General features: G+C 48.9%; 1 protein-coding gene across 7 annotated transcripts in view; it reads left to right on the forward strand.

Annotated features, from left to right (window-relative positions):
* Positions 1–26,167, forward strand: part of TBC1D5 (TBC1 domain family member 5) — a 2,783,701-nt gene that overhangs the window by 2,476,670 nt on the left and 280,864 nt on the right. For all 7 annotated transcript variants that reach the window (XM_069648897.1, XM_069648892.1, XM_069648893.1 and 4 more), the window contains one exon: positions 18,780–18,940. In XM_069648897.1, coding sequence (XP_069504998.1) covers positions 18,780–18,940 — 161 coding nt within the window. The remainder of the gene's footprint in view (positions 1–18,779; positions 18,941–26,167) is intronic.

Raw genomic sequence — 26,167 nt, forward strand, 5'->3', positions numbered from 1 at the left:
TGTCTCTCGGTTGCCTGAGCAACCCTCGGTGCCGAAAGTACCCACCGCATCGATAGCTTTGAAGTCTATCCTCAAGCCTTCGGTGCCACAATTGGCAATGGTTCCTTTATGCCACTGTCGAGATCTGGTTTCTTTGACTCCATGCACTCGGAGTCGAGGAGCATGATGACCCTGACGACACGGTCAAACCCATTTTCACGGACGCAGGTGGCTTCGACGACCATGCTGATTCATTGGCTTTGGCTCAGGGTTTGCATGATGCCAGTGGTCTGGATACTTCTCCAGGAGCAGAAACAGCCCTATACCCACACTAGTGTGAAGTTCAAGGAGCTGGTTCACAGGGTAGTAGACACCATGGGGTTTGAGACGTCCTCTGTCCCTCTTCAGGGTTATGATCTTACTGACATTTTGGGCGAGAGTCCCACAGTCGAGACCGAGATATTTTTCAACCCTGCCATTGTAGAGCCTTTTGCCTCCTTATGGCAGCACCCTTGTACCATTCCCCTGTGATTGCCAATTTCACAGGGAAGTATAGACCGGCAAGAGGAGATCCTTCTTTCCTCGCCACACTCCCGTCCCTGTAAGAGTTTGTTATACAGGCTGCCACTTTTTCCACCAGACCCACAGCATCCACCTCTAATCTGCCTATGGACAGTGAAGGGAAACATTTGACGCTTTGTCCTGGAAGGTGTTCACTTCTGATAGCATGGCACTCAAAGCCACTAAAGTGTCATGTGGTTTCGCCAAATACTAGTTTGGCTTATGGAAGGCAGTGGAACATGCTGCTGAATGGGGTGCCATGTGGGATGAATTTTTACAGCTGGTGAGGATGGAAAGGAGGTAGCCAGACAGTCATTACAAATGGGCCTGGACATAGCAGACTATGTTGGCAGGGCGATGGGTTCAGCAGTTGTGATGAGACGCCAAGTATATCTTAAAACTTCTGGCTTCTCTCCAAATGTCCAAAACAGGCTGCTGGACATGCCTTTTGAAGGTGACCTGCTTTTCGGGCAGAAAGCAGACGAATCCTTGGAGAAATTCAAGGAATCCAAGTTGGCTGCTAACTCATTGGGTCTGGCAGCACAGCCGACCAAACCTGCCTTCAGCTTCGCCTCCAGGTGCAGGGGCTATAGAAGCGATGTGCCCTATGGCAGGAAGGTGCAGCTCCTGGAAACCAGGCAAGGGCAGAGGCAGAGGCGCTTCTTGTGCTTCGGTAGGGCACACGGGCCTCTAGGGGCCAAAAAGTAGCAGTAGCAGTGGCAGTGGCGGGGTTGCCCACGCCCTCAGACCGCTTTGATTCCCCCTCGCACGATGCACCGGTTGGTGGACGGTTGGCAGTGCATTGGCCCAAGTGGCAGGAAATAACTTTTGACTCCTGGGCTCTGCAGTTAATTCGGTGGGATTATTGTCTGCCTTTCCTAAAGAGGCCTCCAGACAGACCTCCACCTCCCCCAATCCAACCGGGACAGGAACTCCAGAAAACACCCAGAGCCCTGTTATCAAAGGGTGCCATGGAAGAGGTACTTCCCAATCAGAGAGGGTCGGGTTGGTATTTCTGTTACTTCGTGATGCCCAAGAAGGGAGGAGGTCTCTGTCCCATTCTGGACCTCAGAGCCTTGAACAAGTTCCTGAGAAAGGACAAATTCAGGATGGTGACTTTGAGAGAGATTCTCCATCCTCTTGAACTCCAGGACTGGCTGGTGCCGATAGACCTGTAGGACGTTTATTTCCATGTGCCAATACACCAAGAGCACAGGAAGTTCCTAACGTTCCTCATTGGCGACAAGCACTATCAGTTCAAAGTGCTTCCCTTTGGGTTGACCTCCGCGCCAAGGGTCCTCACCAAGCTCATGGCTTTAGTTGAGGGCCACCTCAGGAGATCTGGGTTCCATGTATTTCCGTACCTGGACGACTGGCTGATCCAAGGGAAGTCGGCGGGGTAAGTGTTGTCCCATCTGGCAGACACCTGCCTACTACTCACAGGCTGGGCTTCTCCCTCAACTTGAAGTCCCATCTGATGCCAGTTCAGCAGCTCCAGTTCATCGGAGCAGTCCTCGACACCTGGGTAGGAATGCTTTTCCTGCCGAGGAGAGAGTCTGCAACATTGCGTCTCTGGTGCAGTTGTTACAGAACCACGCCACACTTCCAACAGCTTCCTTCCTCCGCCTCTTTGGTCTCATGGCCTCGTGTATTTTTCTAGTGCCAGTGGCCAGGCTGCATATGAGATCCCTTCAGTGGCTCCTGAGGGACCAGTGATCTCAGTATCTGGGAGCCCTCAGGGATCGCCTTTCAGTGTCCAGCCAAGTAGTCTGTGAACACTGCTGGTGGCACACATGCAGAAATCTGTTGGCCGGAGAACCCTTCTGGCCTTCTTGTCTCCAGGCCCGAGTGGTCATGGATATGTCCCTGAAGGGTTGGGGTGCCCTCTGCGAGGATTTGATGGTCTCCATCAGAAGCCAAGTGGCATATCAACAGGCAGGAGTTGCAGTCCATCAGGTTAGCCCTGAGGGCCTTTGCCCCGTCCTTGAGGGAAGCATGGTCTCATCCTGACAGACAATAGAGTGGCCATGAAGTACCTCACCAAGCAGGGTGGCGTGCACTCCCGCCCACTGTGCACAGAGGCAATTCCCCTGTGGTTCTGGTAGAGAGAAAAACAAATCTCGGTCTCTGCAGTTCACCTTGGCGGGTGCTCTGAGGAGGCAGGGCACGGTCTCACGCGAGTGGAAAGTGTGCCAGGAAGTCCTAAAGGAGGGGTTCACTCTCTGAGGTACCCCAGCAGTAGATTCGTTCACCACGGATTCCAACTGGAAGTGCGAACAGTTTTGCTCGAGGGAATTCCCAGCGAACGGTGCACTAGGGGATGCGTTTCTGGTGGATTGGACCTTCCCTCTCCACTACGCCTTCCCTCCGATTCCCATCATTCCTTGGGTTCTCAGGAGGTTGAAGAGATTTCAAGTATCGATGTTTGCCTCAGATTAAGCGAGGTGAACATGGTACTCCAATCTCCTGGATCTGACCATCTGTCCACCTCATTGGTTGCCTTGGCGTCCAGATCTTCTAATCCAGTCGGAGGGTTGTGTGCACTACCCAACCCCGGATTCCCTCAACCTACATGCGTGGCTCTTGAGAAGATGAGGTATGAGACTGGGACCTGTCAGAGGAGGTGCTTGTGGAGATGATTTGAGGCGTGGTGCAGCGAACGCGAGACTGACCCCATCTCTTGCCCCACCACCACAGTGATGGAGTTCCTTATGTCACTGGCCTCTTCAGGCCTTCAGGATGCTACTGTGAAAGGAGTATTTGGCGACCCTGAGTGTGTTCAAGAGGTCTCCAGACCAAGGTTCATTTTTCCCCATTTGGGTCATAGCCCAGTTCCTAAAGGACCTTCTCAACATGTTTGCGCAAACCCCCTTGGTTGTCCCAGATTGGGATCTTAATCTGGTTTTGACCTACTTGATGGCAGCTCAATTTGAGCCTATGCATTCATATTCTTTATGGCTGATGCCCCTTGAGACAGCCTTTATGCTCCTGATCACCTCTGCCAGGAGGGTTAGCGAACTGCGAGCCTTGTGCTGCAGCACCCCCATTCCTGGAGTTCTTTCGTAAAAAGCCCTCTCTTAAAGTCTGTTCGGATTCCTTCCTAAGGTGATTTACCTGTCTTTTACCCTCATCTGCATCCCTCAAAGGAGGAAAGCGGTTCCACCGCCTTGATCGCAAGAGAGCGTGAAGCTTCAATGTTGCTTGTACGTCTGTGTTTAGGAAATCAGACCAGTTGTTTGTAGCCCATTCCTTGTCTAGCAAAGGCCTTGCAGTCACTAAAGATACTCTGTCGAGGTGGATCATCCTGTGCATAGCCCAGTGTAACCAATTACCAGAGGGGTCTCAGCGTCTAAGGTCCTCCAGAGAGGGGTCCCTGTTAGGGTTATTTTCTGGGCGGCCACTTGATCATCCGTACATACCTTCACCAAGCACTATGCCTTGGACGTTGCACGGGGAGCTGATACTAGGTTTGGTCTGGCGGTTCGGCAGAATCTAGTGGTATAAAATCTTTCTGCCCTCCTCCGTTATCCTATCTGCTTGGGGAGTCTATCATGATGAGGAACCTGCAGGAGAAAAGCAAACCATGGAAGGAAAAATTACTCACTGCAATGTTCTTTCTATGAATTCTTCTCCCGCAGATTCCTCATTGACCCTTTCCATCTATCCCCACTTAGAAAGTTATGTTGGTTGTTGCTTCTGTCCAAACGAGAAGGCATCTGATGATGGCTCTGGGATGACCGTTTCTGTCTTTACAACAACAAAAAATGAACGTTTTTTTTCTTCACACATTGTTGTGGGTCCACCCTGTTGGGGTTTACCCTTGTTAATGTTTTAATGGCTGGTTAGCCTCCTCCTGTAGTTTTTCTTCTGCAGCGTTCAATCACAAGGGGAAAAATGTGGAGGAACTGAGGCATGGGGCGTAGTGACGTGGTATATATATATGACGCCTGACATCCCGTCTGGATCTGACGATAGAGAGCCAGACAAGACGGCTCGACGTCTGAGTCAAGTTCCACCGCGCCCCCTGTTGAAAAGTTTCTGAACATCAAAGCTGGATGATGGATATCATGATGTGGCATCTGCGGGAGAAGAATCCATAGAAAGATCATTACAGTGAGTAATTTCTCCTTCTGTGGTGTGAAAAACTCAGGCAGCATCTTGTTTAAGAAACTGTAAGGCAGCATGCAGAGATCTCTGGTGGGGCAGCATGCAGAGACGCCTGGTTGTCTCGTTTAAGAAACCGTAAGGCAGCATGCAGAGATCTCTGGTGGGGCAGCATGCAGAGACGCCTAGTTGTCTCGTTTAAGAAACCGCAAGACAGCATGCAGAGACGCCTGGTTGTCCCGTTTTTAAGAATCCGCAAGACAGCATGCAGAGATGTCTGGTGGGGCAGCATGCAGAGACACCTGGTTTTCTTGTTTAAGAAAACGTAAGGCAGCATCCAGAGATGCCTGGTTTTCTCGTTTAAGAAAACGTAAGGCAGCATGCAGCGATGTCTGGTGGGGCAGCATGCAGATAAGGGGCAGCATCCATAGACGGCTGGTTGTCTCGTTTAAAAACCGTAAGGCAGCATGCAGAGATGTCTGGTGGGGCAGCATGCAGAGAAGCCCGGTTTTCTCGTTTAAGAAAACATAAAGCAGCATGCAGAGATGTCGGGTGGGGCAGCATGCAGAGACGCCCGGTTTTCTCGTTTAAGAAACCGTCAGGCAGCATGCATGGATGTCTGGTGGGGCAGCATGCAGAGACTCCTGGTTCTCTTGTTTAAGAAACCGTAAGGCAGCATGCAGAGATGTCTGGTGGGGCAGCATGCGGAGACGCCTGGTTCTCTTGTTTAAGAAACCGTAAGGCAGCATGCATGGATGTCTGGTGGGGCAGCATGCAGAGAAGGCTGGTTCTCTTGTTTAAGAAACCGTCAGGCAGCATGCAGAGATGTCTGGTGGGGCAGCATGCAGAGACGCCCGGTTTTCTCGTTTAAGAAACCGTCAGGCAGCATGCATGGATGTCTGGTGGGGCAGCATGCAGAGACTCCTGGTTCTCTTGTTTAAGAAACCGTAAGGCAGCATGCAGAGATGTCTGGTGGGGCAGCATGCGGAGACGCCTGGTTCTCTTGTTTAAGAAACCGTAAGGCAGCATGCATGGATGTCTGGTGGGGCAGCATGCAGAGAAGGCTGGTTCTCTTGTTTAAGAAACCGTCAGGCAGCATGCAGAGACGCCCGGTTTTCTCGTTTAAGAAACCGTCAGGCAGCATGCATGGATGATTGGTGGGGCAGCATGCAGAGACGCCTGGTTCTCTTGTTTAAGAAACCGTCAGGCAGCATGCAGATATGTCTGGTGGGGCAGCATGCAGAGACGCCTGGTTCTCTTGTTTAAGAAACCGTCAGGCAGCATGCATGGATGTCTGGTGGGGCAGCATGCAGAGACGTCTGGTTCTCTTGTTTAAGAAACCGTCAGGCAGCATGCATGGATGTCTGGTGGGGCAGCATGCAGAGAAGGCTGGTTCTCTTGTTTAAGAAACCGTCAGGCAGCATGCAGATATGTCTGGTGGGGCAGCATGCAGAGACGCCTGGTTCTCTTGTTTAAGAAACCGTCAGGCCGCATGCAGAGATGTCTGGTGGGGCAGCATGCAGAGATGTCTGGTGGGGCAGCATGCAGAGATGTCTGGTGGGGCAGCATGCAGAGATGTCTGGTGGGGCAGCATGCAGAGATGTCTGGTGGGGCAGCATGCAGAGATGTCTACTGGTACACATTTGAGCAACTAAGGGTCGTTTCTGTGCTTTTCAGTGTGTATCTCGAATAGACAAATGGGATGCACGTTGAAATGCGCAGAAAATAGGCATGTTGCTCTGTGCCTGTTCGTTACAGGTGCAAGGGTGGGGGCGCAAGACATGGCAAGGTCATGTCTAAGACTGGCATGTATTTTGAAGTGTGGCAACAGCAGTATACAACTCTACTGCCACACTTGCATTTCTTTCCCTCAAAAAGGGATGTACATCTTTTTTTGTATGTATATTTACGAGGATTGGCCTTTTAATGGTCCATCACTGGGAAATGTGGCATCACCGATGTGGGCGCTCAGAGGCGCTCACAACAGTAACCTATTCAAGGGGGGTGGGAACTGGATCGTTTGTGCTGCCGCACTGCCCCCCTTAGTGTGCATGTCAATATTGAGAAGGCGATGACATGTGTATTTCCGAAAATTGGCCATCTCAAATGAACGCATCCTCTACACTATTTTTAGATGTACATTTTTCTGACACTATTTGGGGTTGCATTTGAGTAAAGCTGCACTTGTTCCCATGTAACCACTAGATGGTGGTGGTGTATTACTTTCAGTGCCTGGTACGCGAGCGTCCCCCTTCTGGCAATATGCACAGTAATTTCGCTCATTAGCATGGACACATCCTGCACCGGGCTCTTTTATCGCTGCATTTTATTCAGATTCAAGGCCCAAGCAACAGATGTGGCGGTGCACATTGCAATAGTGAACACCAACTTGTTAAGTGTCTTAGATTTGAACAGGGACCGCTGAACCCCGCCTATTTTTTCGGAACCTTTATTGGTCAGACCGTTCTCAAAACCCCGTTCCTCTTTTCAATGCATTGCGGCGGGCTTGTGTGTGTTTAGGATGTAAACGAGCTTATTTACCTGTGGGTTCTATAACTCAGAACTGATGCATCAAAATTGCATTAAAAAATCTTTGAAGGTGCAGTCATTCTGACCAAGACAAAAATATGTCTACCCCAAACACCCTCCTTATTGCCCGCTGAATGGCTCTCGCCACCCGCTGTGTAAAGATAAGTGGCTTTGCTGGCCTTCCACGGAGCCCACAGCCGCGGCTGCAGACCTGCCCGAGACTGCCCAAGGGGTATGGGTCAGTTCTGCTATGAAACAGCCTGCAGTTCAGTGTAATGGCGGCACTTAAAAAAACACAATTCGTGTGATGCTAAACAATAAAACGGTGTATTGGAAAGAAAGGAGTGAGAGGGCGTCCAGCATACCTGCCTACATTTGAAAATCAAAATTCCTGAGATTTATGCCCCGCCCACAGCCACACAAGACTCCGCCCAGTTGCACACGGCTCCACCCACACGCCCCGCCCACCTGTCAAAAAGGTAAACTCGGTTGTTGTAGCCTTCAGTTTGCTTACTATAGCATTGAAAATAATTCATTCAATGCTATAGCAAGCAAAATGAAGGCGGAGCCGACACCGAAATAATAGCGCTTTCAATCCAATGACATGGATTGAAAGCACTATTATTTCGGCGGGGGCGCCACCTTCATTTTTGCTTACTATAGCATTGAATGAATTATTTTCAGAGCTATGGTGTTAGAGCAGCTCCGGATCACCGGGCAGCCCCATACTCGGGTCGGGTAGCACCCGGACGGTGCACACACAGGTGCGGCGATCACGCCGCTAGATTAGGGGTGGGGGTTCATCCCACCCGCTCTGGGGACACCGGAGCTCTGCACATGGCCAGGTGGCAACAGGCCTACCGCGGCCCCGGCTCTGGGGGGCACCCAGGCCGGGGTCGCCACCCTGGCCCGACTCACAGGGCCAGGGGAACACACAGGGACGGTGTTGCCCGACAGGGGCACCGTCCGGACGGCGTTGCCCGGCAGGGGCACCGTCCTGGAGCTGGGCCCCATCCTTGGGCCCAGCACACGTGGTGAGGCGCCAGCATGGCGCTAACAAAACACACACACACCACGGAGTCTCGTTGGTCTGGACTGCCGAGCCGGAAGCGGCTCGTTCGCTTTATTAACTTGGTCACGTGGTTCCCCACGTGACCACAACAACACACTTGGGCGATACCATGCCTCCCAACTGGGGAGACATGTAACACTCCTCCTTTTTCATAACAATAAAACAAAAACCCCAAGGTCCCAACATAACCACCACTACTACTACTTGAGCCACTCTACTACTTTACACACCCTTTATTAACCTGGGTGAGTGGCTCTCATGTCACTGAACGGCACCACTGAGAGCTCCTGGCACAACATAAAGCACTCCACGTCTACAGGTGTGCACCACACGACATTGCCCCCCACTGGGCCATTTTAAGCAAATCCATGTCTGCAGGCTCACAGTCTTCAGGGGAATGTCAATTATGATGTCCATCCTCCGCACTCGTGGAGTCGCCGGAAACCAGCTCGCATCCTCACCAGAGTTCGTTTAAGACACTACACAGTCACACAACCGGCAAAGCCGCACCTGGGGAGGCCCAGGGGCCACATCGGCCAATGTCCACTTGTATGGGGGCAAACCGCGGCAGGGCACCGGTGATGGACAACAGGCCACTCCACACACCTCCCCCTTCACATGGAGGCTACTGGCATTATGTTTGGCCATTCATGTCTCCCGCAGCTCTTCTTGCCAGTGCGCTGTGAATCACCCTTCCTCGGTGTGGCCCCGTTGGCCGTTCTTCAGTTGAGGGCGCACAAGCACTCCGTTGGGGAGCCGCTACCCTATGGGTGGGCGATGAATGCAGCCTTTTCGGGGTGATAGGTGCGGCCCTTTCCGCATCCCTCTTGGTGGGCTTGGCAGGGTACCCTTCTCACCCTGCTCCCCCTGTTCCTTGTCCTGGGACCCCCCCCCCCGGCCTACCTGTTGGATGCTGGTGGGCTGGCCTATGTGGCTGGGAGGACGCGCCCAGTGTTGCCATCCATATGTTCCTCAGCACGGGCCCAGTTGTTGTTGGGCCCGCCTCCCATTGCTGCCACCCGGGGGCCGCCGGGCATCTTGTGGCAGCTGATGCCGCAGATCTCATCTCCCCTCACACAGGGAGCAGCAGCACCAGTGTCGTTTCCTTTCTTTTTTTTTTGTTCACAGCGAGGATGGCAGCCGCCCTTCCTCGGGCGAATACCGCCTGCCTCCCTCACACAGTAGGGAGCAACTGCTCCCAGCTGCACTTCACCGCGGGCCCAATTGGAGTCGGGCCCGCACTCCTTTGTCCGCTCCTCCCCACTGCGGTTCGCGGGTGGGGGAGGAGCGGCACCTCCTCTGCGGCCAACGCCGCTGACATTTTCCTCCTGGGGGGACGAGCAGCCCCCTCTTCCGCGGCGGATACCGCCTGTAGGCCGCTCCGGTGGAGTGGGAGCACCTCGCGGTGGGCACTCAACACCCTCCCCTCTAGGGGGTGCCGGGGCCACCCCCCTCCACCTCACGGGCGACGACCTGCATTCTCCCTGCTGCAGTGGGGGAGGGCGCTCACGCGTCCCTCCTCCTCAGATGGATGGGGAAGCGTACAGCTCCTCCAGCAGCCGGAGCCGCTGATCCTCCCTCCTACGGGGAGGGTAGCCGCTCCTCCTGTGCGGCGGCGACTTCTACGGCCGACGCCTCAGGTCACCTCTCCTCCACGTGGTTGGGGGCGGCGCCACAACCGTCTCACCCCCGCGGGCCCCGTTGGAATCGGGGCTGCAATCCTTTGTTGGGGGATGTTTGCCGCTCCTCCCCACCGCGGCTCGTGGGTGGGGGAGGGGCAGCGCCCCTGTCCGGCCGACGCCACGGATGCTCACTCCTCTCCTTTGTACTTCCCCGGGCACGTGGGGACGACTTTCTCGTCGCCATTGTTGGGGGCTGCTCTGGATCACCGGGCAGCCCCATACTCGGGTCGGGTGGCACCCGGACAGTGCACACACAGGTGCAGCGATCACGCCGCTAGATTAGGGGTAGGGGATCATCCCACCCGCTCCAGGGACACCGGAGCTCCACACATGGCTAGGTGGCAACCGGCCTACCGCGGCCCCGGCTCTGGGGGGCACCCAGGCCGGGGTCGCCACCCTGGCCCGACCCACAGGGCCAGGGGAACACACAGGGACGGTGTTGCCCGGCAGGGGCACCGTCCGGACGGCGTTGCCCGGCAGCGGCACCGTCCTGGAGCTGGGCCCCGTCCTTGGGCCCAGCACACGTGGTGAGGCGCCAGCATGGCGCTAACAAAACACACACACACCACGGAGTCTCGTTGGTCTGGACTGCCGAGCCGGAAGCGGCTCGTTCACTTTATTAACTTGGTCACGTGGTCCCCCACGTGCCCGCAACAACACACTTGGGCGATACCATGCCTCCCAACAGGGGAGACACGTAACATATGGTAAGCAAAATGAAGGTGGCACCGCCGCCATAATAATACTGCTTTCAATCCAATGATATGGATTGAAAGCACTATTATTATAGTGGTGTAGGCAGTGGGCACGATCATTTCGCGCCGTTTCCGAGTCCTGTCATTCTCCACCTGATTGGCTACCAGCGGCAGCCAATCAGGTGGAGAATATGACGGGACCCGGAAAGAATCTCAAAATTCCTGAGATTCAAGGAACTTTTCCGGAGACCCGGAGAAATGCTTGAAATTCCGGAGTCTCCGGAAAAATTCCGGAGGTTAGGCAGGTATGGCGCCCAGTAGCCCAGGCGCCGTCGCTGGGTCAGTCGGACCCCGCATCGCCAAATAAAGTGCAGCTCTACTTTTTGGGGCCGCCCTTTGGCGTTAAGGGCGAGCCGCAGTTGCTGGCAAAGGTAGAGCTGCAGCTGGGCCAATAGAACGGCAGTCACAACCCCCCCCTTCCAAGAGACCTGCAGTTCCATAGACGTAGCTTTAGGGTATTCGCATACTTGATCCAAAAAAAAGTTTTGACCTTTTCAATTGGACCACATTTTTTTGTTGTCTTTTCGGTCAAATTAATGACATAAATGTATGGGGTGGGTAAGAGAATAGGTTAAGGCAGGGGGAAGTGGTGGGGTGGGTGCGGGGGTCTCCCCCCGTATTTTCGACCATAAACATTTGATCAAATTGGAAAAGGTCAAATATTTTCGGTCAAGTAGACCTAAATCAGCTTTAGGCCTTTGGCTCTCCAGATGTTTTGGACTATGACTCCCATGTTCCCTCAGCAGTTACTATGCTGACTAGCGTCAATGGGAGGTGTAGTCCGAAACATCTGGAGAGCCAAACGCTGCAGACCACTGCTTCAGGGCAACATGTATTCAGAAGTCTGCAGTGCATTTCAGGCAATCAGCATACATTCCAGGTTTTCAGAGTTCCAATGAGCACTGTCACGGTTTTACTACACGGCACACTCCAGCCAGGCACTCCTTCCCCGACAATGAATGTTGCGTACAATAAAGCACTTTTGATTATTAATAAGCCACAGGTTCTTTTATAGGCCTCAAACCCGTTTCGCACCCAGCCTCCACAAACACCCTGTGTCACAGTGGACCAGGAATCAGGCCGGTGTGCATCAATAAGCTATTTATTAATTTATTATTTAATGGAAAAGGAAGATACATTTTTTTAAGCCACTACTGTTGTGGTACACAATTGCACTAATCTCTACAAAACAATTCAGTGAAGATATACTGTTACGATTCTCACAATCTTTAATGGCAACACAGAAAAAAAGCAGTTTTTAGAAAGAGATAACCCCAATGGTTGCAACAATCACCCCCAAACATTAGCTAACTTGATTCGGAACCAGCAGAATGGGATTTTGATTATTACTCGCAACTGCTATGGGACAGAATGAAAGGAAATTCGTGATGCTACACTTCAGGAGATAGGTAAGCTTAGAGACTACTAATCAGCACACCAAGACAACGTGGATATAAAGTAGGAAAATCATTTTTGGGGAGAAAGCAAATGCAAAAGGAAAAATACAAACAGCAAATGGAAATTCGTTTTACACAGGATTGGCAATGACAGAAAATCGGTTTTCATGGACACTGACAGAGACACATAACAGAGAGATTTGTAGGCAAAAGGGATTGCTCTCAATGGGACTATACGGTTTGGGTTTTCATAGGACAGATGTAACTAGGAATTCGTGGGATAATGCACACAATGCACGGGCAAATTCGGTTTTCAGTTACAAGGAGACTCATTCTTTTGAGGCTATACTTTAATGGCTATAATTATTAAAGAAAGACACCAGGGACAAGAGGGTTAATTTAAAATTTTAACCAACTTGTACTGTGAATTTCAATGGGGGAATTAATTGATTTACTTAAGAATATGCTAAAGATTTACACACACACTGAGTGGTTTACTAAAGGGAATGTGCTAACATGCACAGTCTAAACACAGATTGTTCTATGGGAAAGCGACTGATTTACACTAGCAATGTGAGGTTTTCAATTGGGTTTGCAATGTGTTGTCAATGGGTTTTTTAATGGGGGTTTCTATGGGTTTTCAATGGGCACAATGCTACAAAAGGACGGGCTTATGCAATTTAGGGCTGGTGTTATTTGCTACTTACAAAGTAAGCCTTGGTTTGGGATTCTGGAAAGTCAGCTGGATCTCAGGACCCTCTGGACAGCTAGGCAAGTGGTCTGGTCACTGTAATGTCCTTGGTATGGTTCAGCTGCCACCTCTCCATCCTCCTTCTCCTGTCTCCCCAGATTATTGTGTGTGTCCCTCTGACTTAGTACAGTCCCCCTTATATAGCCCAAATGACATCACTCACTTTACAATCTAGGGGGAGTACTCTATAATTACCCTTACCCCTCGGATGGAACAGTTTAGCATTCCTCTCTCCGCCCCCTGGCATGATTGGTCCAAGGGGAGAGAGCACCATCTGTCTATTTGCATTTTATTACCCTCTTTGTTCTCATGGCCACTGTTTGCCAAAAGCCCAGTTATGTGTCATAACTTCATATTTCTACTAGCCCCTAACATATGCATTAAATATGCGGTTTGAGGGGGGAATATGGGATTAGGTAACAGGATTGTCAACTCCGTACGACGTAGCATGGCCATTTGGAGCATTTATGTCATTTTCTTAAAATATATAATAGTTATGACTTTGCAAATGATCAAGCATATTCCTAATATCACCTTCCATCTTTCCATCGAATCTCATACTTGTCACATCTTCCGAGCAGCCAGAAACTAGTTTTAACTGGCCATTTCAGTCCCCAAAGTCCTAGGAAAATGAACTATAGCTCTCAAAAACCACCTGGAAATTACATAAAAACATAGCATAAAACAAAATTATTTCTCATTCTAATTGTTACAAAAATGCCTAAAAATTGATTCAGTCCTTTAATGTCAATTTGAAGGATCCCTGTGGGAGGGACGCTTTATCCCCCACAGCCTGTGACCAGAGATTTTGATTATCCCCTTTGAAGTTGTCAGTTTGTTCTGGGTAGTGGGTGCAGGAGGAACTCGCACCTCCCAGTCACGTTTTTAGCCACACTTGCTTTCCTTGAAGTCCCTGAACCCCTGCCTTCAAGTCTGGCAGAGCAGGGAATTATAACGCCCTCCGTACATCACATGTCATTGCAGGCTGTTTCATTAGTAGGTGCGACTTTCAGTGGAGAGCAGGGCTTTCAATTAAGTAGTTTCCTGCCTGAGCCCAGAAACAGTTTTTTTCCGGTAGTGTAAGCCTCTTACAAGGTGATTGAAATCTTGTGGGTGAGAACATAATGTACATTGCTTTGTCAACCCCCTCTCCACAGCATTTTTCACTGACATGTCGGTGCGAGCAAAGCTATCCTTTAACGGTGGCTTTTTAAAGTAATTTCTTTATTTTGTTTTTACATGTGTGCAAGCGGTTTCTGCATCTGATATTTGAACTCCTATGTTGTATGCCACGGGATTCTTTAATTTGTTCTTTTTGAGTGAGTTGACATTTGCTGTTGGTCCATTGACAATGAGGGGTAGGCCCCCTTCCCCAGGGTTCTTTGATTTGACACTGAATAAAGAAAAAGCCAAGCTGTTTTTCATTTACAATGTTTTAAAGGGCAGATGTTCAAGTGAAATGGAAAGCAAAAGCCTTGTCTGGTTGTAGGATTGCAATTCTTGCCCCTCATGTGAATGGATAATACCATAAGGCCATTTTTGATGCAGGGCATAACTTCATGTCATTCAAGTGAAACAAAAGCAATGCAGGGCAGTTTTTGGATTGCAGGGTTCAACTGCTTGTCCCTCATGTGATAGGGAAAGCAAAGCACAGCCATTTTTGGTGCAGAGTTTCAATGTGGTTTCACAAAGGAAGGGGATTTCTGTTTAGTGCCTTAAATGCACCCCACAGCACTAATCAAAATACAGCTATGCTAAGTGAATGGTTTAACTGAGTGCTTGTATAAACGTATCCAACAATTTCTGCAGTTGGGAATATTGCAAACAATCTTGTTTCCACCACTAAATAAGTGTGTGTGTGTGTGTGCAGATTTGTGATATTTTCTTAACATGCCATAATACCATGGTGAGGCTTTACATTTTTGTGTTGCATGCAATGCATTGTGGGTATGCAAATATCCCAGTAAGTGTTTACCTGCTACAATCCCCAGTAGACCCTAGCTCCCTTTTTCCTGAGCCTTGTCAACTAGTATTGGAGGTGGGAACGAGAGCACATTCGTTGGGGTGAAGGACAAATGCAACACCTTGAAAAATGCAGTCCAATGCTTTGGCATTGCAGTAAAGCAGAAGTAGATGTGCTATTTAATGGAAAACAAAGCGGGCATTAAAGACTGGATCAAACTCATGCAGCATGTGACAAATTGGTTACAACAGGTCCTGGGGTAGTTCAGAATCCCTGGATGAAGTGAACCTTCAGCAAGAAACACAGGTAGGGGAGGTGTTGCCTGCACCTTATATGGAACCAAAGGGTTGCGCCCGGATCTCGTGCTGCTTAACACCAATTCATAATCACAGAAAATATGAATATATAAATATGTCAAATTTAACATGAGGAATAAGTGAATCATCCATGTTCAATTAATAGTTGTATCATTACCTTGGAACCGTTTTTGAGGTTCCGCTCCCATTGTTGGGCTATTTTCACCTTGGGCCTCCACGGAACATGTGTTTAGAAATGTGACCAGCAGCCATGATACCTTGGAACCAAAATGTAGGAAATTAGAAAAGTTGTCCATTAGATTAATTAATACATTTTGGGAGAGAACGACCATGCAACAATACTTAGGCCAGGAAAAGATACCTAGGGGCCTACGTAATCTAATCGTCCCTGTTTGCGAAGATTCTGAAGATGGGGACTTAGCCCAACAATGGGAAAATAACTTCAAAAATGGTTCCACGGTTATGATACAATTATTAATTAAACATTGGTGAGTCACTTATTCCTTATGTTAAATTTGACATAGATGTATATATTCATATTTTCTGTGATTATGAATTGGCGTAACCAGCGTGAGATATGCGGGCGCAGCCCTTGTTATCCCAGTCCCAGTAAATTCACTTGCTATGACGGCGTTGGATGTGCTATTTGTTTGAACATGTGCTTCCACAGATGCTCTGGACTATAATTCCCACAATCCCTCACCATTGACTAGGTTGGCTATGTCAGATAGGGGTTGTAGTCCAAAACCTAGGGAGAGCCAAAGATTCCTCTAGATGTCAGGCTCCATTTTGTTTAAGTGTTAACAGTGAATTGCAAAGGAGCCCCCCAGTTACAGGAGAAGGGACCCCACCTGTCACCGCTCTGATCAGTACTGCCACGAAAGTATATGGCAAACATATGTAATGTATTTAAAGGGACTTCTGATGGAACGTCAGTCAGACTCCAATTAGTTTATTTTTCTTTAGGCTGGCGTGGGGGAAGGGCTGGGATATGTGCCCAATCATTTCACTTCCTATAGCAGGGTTACAGGCAGGGATACAATCAAGTTTGGAGTCAAATTTGAGGCAGTAACATACTCATTTTCTTTGCCATGGGACTATATATGTATTTTAACTCTAGGGCATATATTATTTTTAGTTGAAACTTCCTTTCACATTCTAATGCATGCCCATCAAATGTGTGTTGCCCTTAAAGTTCCTCTTCAGATCAGACATTCATGTTCTCATCCCCTTACTGTGGTACTGCTCGGCTGGTGCCCCTGATCTGGGAAGATCAGTGGAACTTTGTGGATGAAAGCTTGGGAGAGGCTTTCTATCCATCATTTGCTATGTTTGTTGGATGTATTTTTACTCCCTATTTTTTGGCGGGAAGATTTTCCTGTTTTTAGGCTATACAGTTAGAAAGTGTTGTACTTCTCCCTTCTCAGGGGAATGTTAGTTATTGAGGAGTAATGCTACATTACTCTGCTTATGATACTCTTTGGAGCAACAGTTATGGTGTATTTATTCTCCCAAGACACACATTAGAGGCATATTCTGTTTCTCCACTCTGCGTCACCTGAACGCTTATTCACATGTGCGCTGGAACACTCCTTTTGGCAAATATTGCGTAACAATTAAATTTTTTTGACAGCCACATGAGGTTTGTTAAGCGATATTTCTTCTTTGCAGCCGTTTTTTGTTGTTGAAATGACATAAAACTGTGTTGCCTGTGAGTAGTGTTTGACCTTCGCCGAATACTTCACTGCAACCAAACCCATTGTGTGCGCCGGGCATTTGTGTATTTCTGCTGTATAGCAGTTGGTTTTCTAGGCACTGTGGCCCACTTTGGAGTCTTGGATTAATATCCGACCTTTTCTAGAACCACATATAAAACAAATCAATTGTGTTTTTAGACAAAGTAATTGCAAGATGCCCCTTTTTAGTGATTTGTGGCGGATCCCTTGAGATGTGATAACTCACTACTATGTATGACCACAAAGTGATGTACGTGGCGCGTCAGTCAGTTTCACACTAGGAAAATTATGTACACACGAAAGCAAACCATTTCTGCACTTGGAGAAAAATAATTAAAGGCAACATTGCAAAGGATCTGTCTAGAATTAAAGCGTGAAAGGCCATGACTCTGCCATAGATTCAAATTGTATAGTGTCCTCGCCTAAAGGATGGGCCCTTTAAACGTACCTTTGTCAGGGAAAGACGTCATCTCGCATAGGGAAAGACGTCATCTCGCATAGGTGGGTAACTGATATGATATGGAATTTATAACGCGCCTATACACAAGTGTTTCAAGGCGTAACGAGGCAAGGGAGGGGAACAAAAGGAGGACGGACAACAATTCTACTAGGCCAGGTGTCCGTCAGATCGCGCAAGTGTGAGGGAAGGGGGCAGGGACAGTGCAGTACATGGGAATAGATAAAACAATTACAACAAGTAACTAACGGCCATCATGTGGCAAGTGCATGGGTCAGTGCAGACATCAGGTGTCAAGAGCTGGTAGAGGGACTGTAGGGATACAGAAACAGTCCCCAAGTGCGGGGGTTGCCAGGTGGGCAGTGCAGGTGTGCGACGCTGACGGGAGAGGGACCTGGGTCCGAGATCAGAGGGTGTCCAGGTGGCTGGTACAGTCCAGTAACACCCAGGAGGTCAGCAGAAGAGTGAAGGCAGAAGCAAAGAAAGGTTTGGAGGTGATTCCGGAACCGGAGATGTTTCTCCTCAAGTTTAAGGGAGGCAGGGAGACTATTCCAGAGGGAGGTACCAGCCGAAGCAAGAGACCTACCACCAACTCGTTGCTTAGAGAAGCGACTGACTCTGAGGGAGTTGGAGGCGGATGAGCGGAGAGCTCGAGAACGAAGATATTTAGGGAGAGAGAGTTAAAGGTATTGAGGCCTCGGGTCCCAGAAGGCCTTGTGGACGATGCAGAGGGTTTTGAACTTAATCCTCGCAACCATTGGGAGCCAGTGCAGAGATAGGTTCCCTGGGCTTGAGGCCAAGGACAGGTCTCGCAGTCCTGTTCTGGGTAAGTTGCGGAGGGTAGAAGCAGGCAGATTGAAAAAGAGGCTGTTGCAATAGTCCAGCCTAGAGAGAACCAGAGGAAAGGAAGAATACCTCTGAGGAGGTGCAGCTGGTAGTGCGACTTCTTAGAGACATAAGAGATGTGAGGGGAGAAGGAGAGTGTGGAGTCGAAGATGACCCCGAGGTTTTTAGCCTTGCAGGTGGGAGCAGGAAGAGGGCCAAGAGAGGCAGGCCAGAGAGTGACAGGAAAGGAGGGAGCCGGTGTGCCGATGAGGAGAATCACAGTCTTACTGGCATTAAGGCAGAGGTAATTGGTGGCACACCACTTCTGGATAGCAGACAGACGGAGATGAGGAAGGGAGAGGAGGAGGCCGAGGGTAGCCTGAAAATGAGCTGGGTGTCATCCGCATAGCACTGAAAGTTGGGGCAGAGAGCGGCGATGCAGTGGGCAAGGAGTGCCAGGTATTAGTTATCATAAGACAAGTCTAGTACTTTTTGTTTAAGCTCATTGGTGTGATGAATTCCACAGTCTGTCTCATGCGCACACAATTATGTTTGATAGTTTGTGATGTTTAAACAACCAAAAAACTCCACCCGTGTTTCTTTTTCTCCTTTGTTGTCCTTTCTAATTTCTGGTGCCTATTCTCTTTGCAGCACAATGTGCGAAGGCTGCGAGTTCGTCAAGTGTCGTGAGCCAATCAGATGCCCAGGAATGCACAGGATCTCCCCCGCTGTCAGCCTCCCGGAAGGATTCCTTCTTCAGCAGCATCTCGCGCTCACGATCACAAAGCAGGGCTGCGGGCAAGAGGGACTCGGTGAGTTTCCTAGGGGATGAATAAACTGCGAACTCAGTTACTGCACCTTGCCTTCTACCTTCATAGGTGTAAGGAAATGTGGGGGACAGGGGGGATAAATCAACCCCAGAATTGTAAGCCGGGGGGGGGGGATACAATAGGATGTACCCCCCCCCCACAATCTGAGCAAAGGAAAAGTGCATTTCTTTTTCAAGTGGTCACAATACAAATAGACACAGATTTTCTTAACTTGCAGTGCTCATTAAGGTGCCCTGGCAGAGTAGGGGTGAGAGTGGGTGTACAGCTGGATGATGTCACCTCCCAGCCCACCTTCCTGTCGGAGTATGGAGGGAAAATACGAAAACTCAAAAACAATCTGCAGAGCATCTTTTCAACGATAGTGAAATGATTTGAGCGTTAAGTCTAAAATGTTAGATCATACTCTGTATGATTCAGTGTAAAAATGCATTCATATACAAATAGAATTGCTGTAATTTTATAATTTCATAAATCAAATGAATGCCTTTGTAATAAAAGCTTATCGCGCAAAAATGTCACCTTCTCAGAAACATTACATGGTTTCTCTTTCCCGCACAGCTTAGCAAAAATACAACTATTAAGGTTGTCTTCTCCAACAATAAAAAATATTGAAATATTATTTGCTAATGGGACAGTATAAAGAGAAATTGGGGCCTCATTACGAGTTTGGCAGCATCTCACCCCACTGCAATGTACACCTACACGGCTCAGCAATGCAAATACACCCCTCCCCACTGCACTCCCACACTGATCTGCAATCAAACCACCGCACTACAATGCAGACATGAACACAACCCCAACACTGCTCTGCACTCACACCATCCCTGCAATGCATGCATGCACAAACCCCAACACTGCTCTCTGCCTCTAAACCTGTTCTACACCATCATCACTCCTACACTGAATCCACACAACCCCCACACCATGCTGCACACACGGTCTATAGCACTTTACTCACTTTACTGCACTCAGACCATCCCTGCACTGCATGTGGGCACACAGCCGCAACACTTCCCTGCACACATTGCATCAAGCACTGCACACGCAGCCCTCATTACTGAACTGCATACACACATGCACACCACCTATTGCACTGCACACACACAGTTCACCTTCAGCACCACACACATTGTCACTGTACTGCACACAAAGCTAATCCCAGTACTGCTCACACATCACACTTAGCACTGAATGCACACACCACTCCAGCACTGCTTACACATGGGCCCTCATTACGAGTGCGGCGGTAACCGTGCCGGAAATTGCTGGTTTGTGAATTCTGCAGCCTCCCTTATTGTTTCTGTTCAGAGCACCGTTCGTGGATGTTTGGTGACGGTCACTTTTGTTTTTTTTAAAGCCTCCTTGAGGGGATTCGAACCTGTGTCCGGCAGGTAACATGCACTGATGTGCGTTTGTGTTTTATTTCTGCATCACCTAGGATGATGGGCTGACCACTGAAATCATTGTAAAATATCTTTGAATTCAAAAGAAATTATGTTTTGAGATCTAGGGAAACACAGCTTGTAAAATGGTACAATATTTGGGCTGCATGCAAAAACAAGCAGAGGAACACCCAACCGTGTTTTTTCGTGTGTTTTTATTTGCATAGTGAAATTGTTTTCTTTTGTTGTCCAGTTGTTCCAGGAAATGTCCAGTTACTCACATCACACTTCCAACATTGCCATCAAATGCCAAGTACTCATGCTAGATACTCCCACTAAATGCCAGGTGCTCCCATCCAATACTACATACTCGCATCATGTGCCTCGTATTGCTAATGAAAAGCCCTGATACTTACATCGCATCGCATTGCATTGCATGGCGTGCAATTAAGTCATATTCACTCGTATGTCAAACAATGCCATTATGTGCCAGGTATTGCCATTAAGTATCAGCAAATCAACCTTAGAAAATAACTAAACTGCAATTAACCCATTCTGAGATCTTTAATGTGCTCTTTTTCAGTGGGCATGTGGCACATGTTCATAGCCCATATTATTCATGTGGCATTCGTATTAAAAACCCTGGCACTGCATGCTGGCACAATATAAAACAAGTTGTGTTCCATGAGTGAGCTGATAGACAAGTTCCTTGAGTTAATGTCTAATGGGTAGACCCTTTTTTTCCTTGTCTCAGTACTTCTCAGGAAGGAGGTTGGATTTCTTGTCTTACACACAAACACAGAAGTGTGGGGTGTTGAAGTGACCTGTTTATAATAGGAAGGCTAGGGAGGGTGTGATGGAATATGGGAATACCGCACCTCCCTTAGATGATCGTTTCTGTTCCCCTGTGAACAGATGATGCAGGTAAACAGTCAAAACGGAATGTACAAGAAAGGAGCGATTATCACAAAAAGCAACATCAACTAACAGAATTGGTAGTCGCTTACCAGCGGGTGAAATGCAAACAAGTTGTTGATATGGAGTTCTTTGCAGAATATGTTAAAACAGTCTTGCAAGGTTTCCACTGAGCTGCCGGCACGAGTACGCCTAAATTCCAATTTTCTCAAGTCAGAGCACATACAACCGCTAAGTTCGATATCCAATGTAACCAAAACAAATCTGTAGAGAATTCTGTGTCGGCAATGAGCTAGCAATACAGCACAATCCGTGAAGAAAAAGGAATCCGTGGGCAATCCGAGTCAGAGTTTTCACTGGAGGAGATAAAACAAGATGCGAAGCAAGGGAAGTTCGTAGGACGGTCCGAGTCAATATATCAAGTTCATGAACCAAAAGCAAGGGACAAAGCAGATAGCCAGTCCGGAGAGCAGGCAAAAGTCATAGACAAGTGAATCATGAAAGTACGTAACACAAAACAACCGCTGAACGAGCAAATTCAGACGCACCACCACAGCGTTTGAGGCGGGGCTTTATGGGGAATCGCCTGATCCGCCGTAAGCGACCCAGCTGTAGCAGCGTGCCTGAGGACAGGTGTGCAGAGCGCCATCTTCTCCATGTCAACCGCCAACGTGCATGAGATCCCTACAGGGGCTCCTAAGAGGTCAGTGGTCACAGTACCTCAGAGTGCTCAGCGATCCTCTAAAGGTGTCCAGCTAAGTGGTGCACAAACTCAGCTGGTGGACTGACAGCGTAATCTTATGGCAGGGTAAACCTTCTGGCCCCCTTCACCTCAGGCCGGAGTGGTCACAGATGCATCTCTGAAGGCTTGGGGCGCTCACTGTGAGGATTTGCAGGTGAGTGGCCTTTAGTCAGCTACGGCAGCCAGGTGGCACATGAACAGGCTGGAGTTGCGAGCCATCAGGCTAGCCCTGAGGGCTTTTGCCCCGTCTCTCAAGAGGAAGCATGTCCCTATTCTGACGGTCAACACAGTGGTCCTGCACTACCTGAACAAGCAAGCTGGGGTACGCTCCCTTCCCCTCTGCAGAGCTGTGGTTCTGGTTGCTGGAGAACCGGATCTCGGTCTCGGCAGTTCATCTAGTGGGGACAGAGAAAGGCTTGGCTGATGCTCTGAAAATGCAGAGCACGGTCTCAACCGAGTGCGAAGTGTGCCAGGAAGTCCAGGAGGAGGTCTTCTCTCGTTGGGGTACCACAGCAGTGGATTTGTTTGACAAGGAGTACAACAGGAAGTGCAGAAAAATTTGCCCGAGGGAATTCCCAATGAACGATACACTGGGGGACACGTTCCTGGTGGATTGGCACTTCCCTTTCCACTACGCCTTCCCCCACGATTCCCATCATTCCTTGGTTTCTCAGGAGGTTTAAGAGATTTCTTGCGACTATGATCGTAATCGCCCCAGACTAGGCGAACATGGTACTCCGATCTCTTGGATCTATCCATCTGTCCACCTTACCAGTTACCTCAGTGCCCGAATCTCCTGACCCAGTACTCCACCCGACCCCAGAGTCCCTCAACCTGCATGCGTGGCTCTTGAGAGGATGAGGTATGATGACTGGGACCTCTCAGAGGAGGTACTTGAGGTGTTGCTGGCTGCACACAGACCATCTGCAAGATCTCTGTATCCGTGCAGTTGGAAAGGATTTGAGGCGTGGTGCAGGGAACGCGAGATTGAACTCATCTCTTGCCCCACCACTACAATGATGGATTTCCCTCTGTCACTTGCCTCAGCAGGCCTTCAGGTCAACATGGTCGAAGGATATTTGGTGGCCTTGTATACTTTCAAAAGGTCTCCGGATCAAGGGTCGGTCTTCATGAAACCGGTTATGGCCCATTTCTAGAAGGGCATTGTGAATAAGTTTCCGCCTGTTCCTTTTGTTGCCCCAGATTGGGACCTTAATTTGATTCTCACGTTCCTGACGGTGGCCCCTTTTGAGCCTTAGCATTCTTGGTCCATTCGTTTGCTTATGCTGAAGATTGCTTTTTTGGTGATTATTCCGTCAGCCAGACGGGACAGTGAGCTGCAGTGGGAGCCACCATATCTGTTTTTTCAGGGAGAAAGTTTCTCTTAAAATACGACCAGGTTTTTATCCAAAGTTGTTGCTGAGTTCCATCTGTACCAGGCTATCCACTTGCCGGTTTTCTGTTTGCCTCTGTATCCCTCCAAGGAAGAGGGGCGGTTCCATAGGCTGGATCCCAAGAGGGCTCTTAGCTTTTTTGTTGCAAGAACGGTGGAATTTAGGAAAACGGACCAACTGTCTGTAGCCTTCTCGTTGGCAAGAAAAAGGTTTGGCTGTCTCCAAGCAATCCATTTCTAGGTGGATCACACTCTGACTTTCCGAATGTTACCTGGATGCAGGAAACGAAGTACCTCCGGGCATCAGAGCCCACTCCAGTAGGGGAGTGGCAGCCTCTTCGGCTCTGCAAAGGGGAGGTGTCAGTGAGAGATATCTGCCGAGCGGCAACTTGGTCCTCACTGCATACTCCAAACACTACTACCTGGATGTGGCCCATGGAGCTGACGCTCGCTTTGGGAGGGCGGTTTTTCAAGGTTTCCTGGTATAGGGACTTTCATCCCGCCTCCTTCAGTTACTGCTTGGGGAGTCTATCTGCTGAGGAATCTGCGGGAGAAAAGCAATCCATTGAAGGAGAAATTACTTACCTATGGGCGCTTCTCACGCAGATAACTCTTCACCCTCCCATCTAACCATGCTATGAAAGTGCCTGCGGTTGATGACTGACTTCCCTGCTGGGCGAAGGAGGCAAGCTCTCTTTCAAAGGGTTGGCGTAGAACTTGTGTTTCTGTATTCTTTTGCAGTTCCTTCCGTTACTCACAAAACAAAAGTACCCTTATTAGGTTTCACTTATTTCTATGAGTTGTGGCTGTTTCAGACAAATCGTTGGAATATTCCTATGCAGCTACTGAGCTCAAGGGGAAAAAATGTGGGGAGCTGAGGTACGGAGCGTAGTGACGCAGCGTATGTACGACGGCCGACATCACATCCGTAGCCGACCTCCGCATTGAGCCAAGAGGGATCGACAGCTGAGTGCTAGACGCCCCCCCTGTCAAAATGTTATCCTAGCAGCCGGAGCTGGAAGGGATATCTATCGGATGATGAATCAGCAGGAGAAGAATTCATAGAAATTAACGCAAAGTAAATTCTTTTTCTGATAGAATTGAGGATTCCATCCGCAGATTGCTCATTGCCTCTCCCCCTTACCCTGCTAAATAGAGCATTTGAATTGTTTTGATTTGTTTGTAATTTCCTTATTTTGATGTGTGGCAGTTCTTTCATTCTTCGACACTGGATCTTTCATAAATTCACATGCTGTTGAATATTTCCAGTAACTTTTTCCTTCCTCGCAGTCGTCCCTAGGGAAAAGGGTGGAATTGAGGAAGGTGCCATTGGCGGCTTCACGTAATCATTTGGATGACATCACTTACGACACAAAAGGGTGGCAGTCCGCCATGCTGGAAATGACCTTGGAGCCGCATCGTGCCACCTGTTGGCTTTCTGAAACTTTTCCTGTCCAGACTTCAATTGAAGAATATTTGAAAGATGAGGAATCTGTGGAAGAAATCATTCTATCCTTCCGCTAGAACATTACGGAAGGCAAGGAATGTATTCCTCTTCCCCATCCCTGAACCTTTGATGCACTCTGCCTCTCCATGGGTGTTTGTGCCGAGATTGAAAAGGTAAATAGTTCACGAAGAGAAAATAAATGCTCTGCCTTAGTATTTTTAGCGCTCTCGACCCTTTTTCTGTCATCGAGAACACTGCAGGCAGCATCAACACGCTATTGGAAGCATTGTAAAGGTTAAGAAGCGCAACTCCAATCCAAGGAGAAATAATTGTTTTTCTGAATAATCAAAGGGGATTAGATATCTTAGTCCAGCCAGCAAGATTATATGTAAGCGGCTGGACGTCGTTCAATCAGTTAGTTAGAATATTTAAACAGGAGAAAGGTGATACATTGGCCCTGAAGAAGACTTGTTTTCTGTAAGGTCGAAACACGTGCTGGCAGGAGCATATTAATCACCAATTGAAATTAAATTTGAACGTGAAGAATCTGTTGAAAACTCTCATTTGCGAAAAATTGGAAAGAATACTGACACCTATTGATAACATTGTATATTAAGGAGAGGATAGATCAAGGGTCTATGTGCAGCGGTTGAACCAATACCTTGTTCAGAGTGTGCTTTGGTGTGCCGCCTTTTATCTGTGTGTAGGGTGACCAGATAAAAAAAAAAACACGGGCGGGCCATTGAAATAGAAGTAGGACTAAAGCAAATGCACATATAACTTCAGTCCTACTTCTATGTCGCTGGCCTGTCGCTGGCCTGTTGCGGAGGCAGGGAGGGGGTGTGCTCCAAGAGGAGGAAATGGGGGGGGAGGTGCGCCGGGACCCAATTTCAGGATTCCTAAATCGGGTCCCGGCAAAAAAAGGCACCATGACCAAGACCTCGGATGGAGTTTATATAATAAAAAAACTATCGGGACCCCGGGACGTCCGGTGATTTCTCCGAACTGTCCCGGGAAAACCCTGACGTCTGGTCACCCTATCCGTGTGGGGAAGTGTGATGGAAGTCAGGTGTGTGCAATGATCAGTAATTGCCTGACCCTGCCTGACAAGTGTATTGGGACATGTCAGGTATACAGCTCGGGTGTTAGTCTGTTTTCTTTCACAGTGAGCATCCATGAGAAAGTTTTAGTGTCAGAAAAGGGTGTCAGGGGGGTTGAGTTCCTAAGTATCCTACCTGGTAGGATGGGGAAAAGGTGTCGCACGGAAGGGGATACTATGTCTCTACCAAAGAACCCTCATCCAGGTGATCGTCCCGCACTGGTCCACCCA

This window comes from Ambystoma mexicanum, chromosome 2q (assembly GCF_040938575.1).
Source record: "Ambystoma mexicanum isolate Mex_15411 chromosome 2q, UKY_AmexF1_1, whole genome shotgun sequence".
In the NCBI taxonomy this organism is placed as follows: Eukaryota; Metazoa; Chordata; class Amphibia; order Caudata; family Ambystomatidae; genus Ambystoma; species Ambystoma mexicanum.